Source organism: Dipteris shenzhenensis, chromosome 19 (genome assembly GCF_047967505.1).
Source record: "Dipteris shenzhenensis isolate YYH24624 ecotype China chromosome 19, Dip_SZ_1.0, whole genome shotgun sequence".
In the NCBI taxonomy this organism is placed as follows: Eukaryota; Viridiplantae; Streptophyta; class Polypodiopsida; order Gleicheniales; family Dipteridaceae; genus Dipteris; species Dipteris shenzhenensis.
Genome location: NC_141614.1, coordinates 34,757,742 through 34,761,650, shown reverse-complemented (window position 1 = coordinate 34,761,650; position 3,909 = coordinate 34,757,742). Strand labels below are relative to the sequence as shown.

General features: G+C 46.3%; 1 protein-coding gene across 1 annotated transcript; it reads left to right on the top strand.

Moving 5' to 3' along the window:
* The first annotated feature begins 1,040 nt into the window (after nt 1–1,040).
* Nucleotides 1,041–1,986, top strand: LOC147890385 (early nodulin-like protein 19). The gene is made up of 2 exons (XM_087391116.1): nt 1,041–1,304; nt 1,594–1,986. Exons 1-2 carry the CDS (start codon nt 1,046–1,048, stop codon nt 1,983–1,985), a joined length of 651 nt encoding a protein of 216 aa, XP_087247242.1. The 5' UTR covers nt 1,041–1,045; the 3' UTR covers nt 1,986.
* Nucleotides 1,987–3,909: the final 1,923 nt, after the last annotated feature.

Sequence of the window (3,909 nt, the reverse complement as noted above, 5' to 3'; positions counted from 1 at the left end):
TGTATGCACATTGCGTAGTGGGTTGTGAATTGATTTTCACACTAGGACAAGGACGTCAATTGTGATGCCTTTGTGATGAAAACACCTTGCACGAATCGTTAGACATCCCTTGCAGAGGTGGCGCAGTCATTGCATGTGGTCGTGCTCCAAAACTTCATTGCGAGTCCAAAGAGGTGCATGTCAATTCTCTCCAATGTTCACAAAAAACATGCAAACTATATAGACTTGACTTGCAGCATTTTCATGTTCATGTGTAAAGAGTATTAACTTAATGCTGTAGAATATGTAAAATTTTATGCAATTTAGTTCTAATTTTCAAATTTTGTGATTTGTTGAGAAAAATATTCTCTGAAGAGTGCTTCTGTCGCCCAGGAAATTGTACACATTTCCAACCTTGTGGTTCCATCACCTTTTATGTTCTCGTGAAACGCACTATACCCATGTCGACGTCGCCTCAGCGACCTCAACTTTAGCATCTTTACATCCCCTGCCATCTACCAATCTAGCCCACTTTGTGGATCGAACAACCTGGCAGTCAGACCGATCTCGAAACTTTTCCAATGGAGGTGGGTGCGTGGGCCTCGGGCGGGTGAGCACCGGGAGTGGGGACTGTGCCACTGTGTGTGTGAGAGACGAGCATAGCTTAGGTAGTTTGCACGGATTCGCGCAAATTTTGAAGAAAGAGAGAGAGAGAGAGAGAGAGCGCGAGCAAGCGCATGCGAGCGATCAAGGGGGTGGTGTCTGTTATCTTATGCCCGAGTGTAAAATGCATGGTGTTCTCATGGTTCCGGCGTCACCGTATGCCCCAGATCCGAGGTATCAAACAAATGTAGAGAGTGACGAAAGTGAGTGGAAAGAAAGCATGATTGGGGAGCGTCCTCTGTGAGAGAGAGAGAGAGAGAGAGAGAGAGAGAGAGAGACGCCAAATAGGCACTGTGTTGTCCTTCCCGCAGCTCCATTTTCGACCTGGGAAACAGCGATGGGCCTAGAGAAACACCTCTGGTGGTGAACTTTGAAGTTTCGTATGCTTCAACAACACGCGAACATGCTGAAATGCACAAATCGCTCTTTATTGAAACATATGGGAACATACAAACGTGACAATACGTGCACACGTCGGACGCCGAAGTTGTTGATCAGCTGGTTGGCGCCTTTGGCCATTGCTCTTGCAGTTTTCTGCACGCGATTGCAGGTCTCCGCCGCTGATCGGCGGTACACCGTTGGGGACGACGCTGGCTGGGACGCGGGCGTCAACTACTCTATATGGACGACTGGCAAATCTTTCTATGTCGGCGACTCTCTCTGTAAGTCGAGCTCAACTTTCTGCCGGAAGTTTTCGTGTACTTGCTCTCCATCTATGGGACGGGAACTTCTTACGCATGCTGAGCGTAAGCTTCGAGTCCGATGAACTGAACAGGAAATGTCCGAGTGCATATGAAAAATATAACGTGATTTAGCTCCTTTCAGCTGCGAGATGGGTACTTGATATGGATTTCGTAATGGACACAGTTTAACAATTTGCTCGAGAACGACTTTTGCGACATGAGCTGACGTTGAGCTTTTCTCGATGATCCGCTGTGGCAAAATAACTAGACTTTGGCTACATCGAGGCAGATCACAACGTGCTGCAGGTGGATGAGAAGATATTCGAGAGCTGCAAGATCGGTGTAAGCATCCGGAACTACACGGCGGGGGACACGACGGTGCACCTGGGAGTCGCAGGCATGTATTACTTCGTGTGCGGGATCGGAGACCATTGCCTGGAAGGGCAAAAGCTGCAGCTCTTTGTCTATCTCAAACCAGCGGACACTCCTGCTGCAGCCCTCGATCAGTTCACTCCAGGGACGACCTTCGTTTCCCAGCAATCTGCTTCACATCCCACGAATCTGCTCCTCTCAAAACAGGAGCGACTGCTACTTTTCGGCTGCACAGCCCTCGCCATGGCCATCACTCGCTTGGCTTCCTCCGACTCTTCTTCCGCATGAAGTGCGAATTCTCACAGACATTGTACATTTCTAATCGAAGGACAAGTGTTTTCATGAGTAATTTTTGCAGCTATTTATTACCCATGTTTGTGGGTACGATTCTGTCGTGCTATTGAAATTAAGGGAATGCATAATCATGCACCCCGCATGCCATTGCTTCCCGTCAATCAAAGTTCTCTGATCTCTATAGCATTTTTGAGTCTTTCTGACGAAAATCTCCCACTCATCTGTTCATTTGTCGCTTCCTCAGTACTGTCGGATCACTAAGCACTGGCTAAAGGTCGATTTCCTCCATCCGTGTCGGCAAAATTCCTTCTGACGTTCAAAAGTCTCTCTTCCATGTCACGTCTAGATTTGTATCGTCTATGCAGCCAACTTGCCAAGCTTCATGATGGCATGTATCTATCTTCTTCTTCTTCTTCTTCTTTCTTCTTCCTCTATTCTTTAAGGAGATTCTATTCTTTAAGGAGACAAATCCCAGACCAGCCACCTGGCAGGAATTTGGAGGCTTGGGAAAGAATTCTAGACGTTCAAGGAAGGAGGAAGGTTCGAGAAGAGTGCGTGCAAAGAGGAGACAGATTGTTGCAGTGCCATGTGGCACGTGGTGCGGGAGGGCTCGGAGGCTCGGATGAGGATCTGCGGGATTGCCATGTGGTGGGCTAGTCACAGAGTGCCATGTGGCAAGGCATAGCTACAGTGGTGAGATCATAGGTGCCACGTGGTAGTGCAAGGGCGAGGTAGACTATGCGGGTCTCGAAGCGATAATGGCACGAGTCCCACAGGTAGAAATTGATGAGGCACGGGTCTTGGAACTTGGAGGGAGGGCTTGATGATGGCACGGGTCCCTAAGGCGTAGGAGAGGATGCGAGTATCGACTCCCAAGGCACAAGTCCCAAGGGCGTGGGAGACCAACTAAAATGAATGGCCTCGGCGGCGGGAGATCGTCTTGGGGAGCGATTAGAGAGGTGAGTGAGAGGGCTTTGTGAGGAGGGAAAGAGAGAGAGAGAGAGAGGGGGGGGGGGGGGGGGCGAGAGGGGGGAGAGGGGGGGGGGGAAGAGGATAGAGAGAGAGAGAGAGAGAGAGAGAGAGAGAGAGAGAGAGTATACAACTTCATGCACTTGATTTAGCATTCGAGGGTGAAGAATTGGATGGTGTTTGGTAATGCACATGACTTTCCTCATGGTTTGGCTTTCCTCATGGTTTGGCTTTCCTCAAGATCTCAGATGCACACCCTCTTCAGATTTGACAAGAACACAGAGGAATGGGGTTGCCATCCAACGTACCAAAAGAGAAGGTAGATTTGGATCAAAAGTACAACCATATTAATGTGTTAAAATAGAGACAAGTTACAACCAAGAATCCTCGTCAAGAGTATGACCAAAACCTCAGGTTTAGATGTGGCAAAAATCCACAACCTCTCCACTAGATTCGATTGTTTCCTTACAAAATTATTATCAAAATGATTGCATGTGCAATGCATGACCAAATCCAATCATGGGAGAAGATCATGAAGAGGATCAACAATAATAAGTCTACATAATGACCTATGATATGATTTTGAAAGGAATCTATAATATTTTAGTATCCTTGTGAGCCTTCACTAATGACAATGGATTCATTTGATAAGCATTGATGATGTTCTCCTTTCTTTCCACAAAACCTAATAAGGATGTCATCTTTTGCATTCCATCTACATGACTACATGTTTTTAAGCCTTTCAATTATAAATCTCTTGATTATTGAGCTAAAAGTAGAATCTTTAGAAATATAAAATTACTTTATGTTATGCTTAATGGTTGTCTCACCTTTCACTATGATAACTAGCACTATATAATTTACTCCATATCTTTCCTTTGCATCAATATAGATCTTTCCAATAGCATCAAATATGTCTCCATGCGTACCACAAATAAATTCAATTGCT

Bases quoted from the DNA above. Each gene is read 5' to 3' on its own strand.
- LOC147890385 (XM_087391116.1), top strand. From the start codon at position 1,046: ATGCTGAAATGCACAAATCGCTCTTTATTGAAACATATGGGAACATAC. The intron at 1,305-1,593 runs GTAAGTCGAGCT...CAAAATAACTAG, and splicing joins CTATGTCGGCGACTCTCTCT to ACTTTGGCTACATCGAGGCA.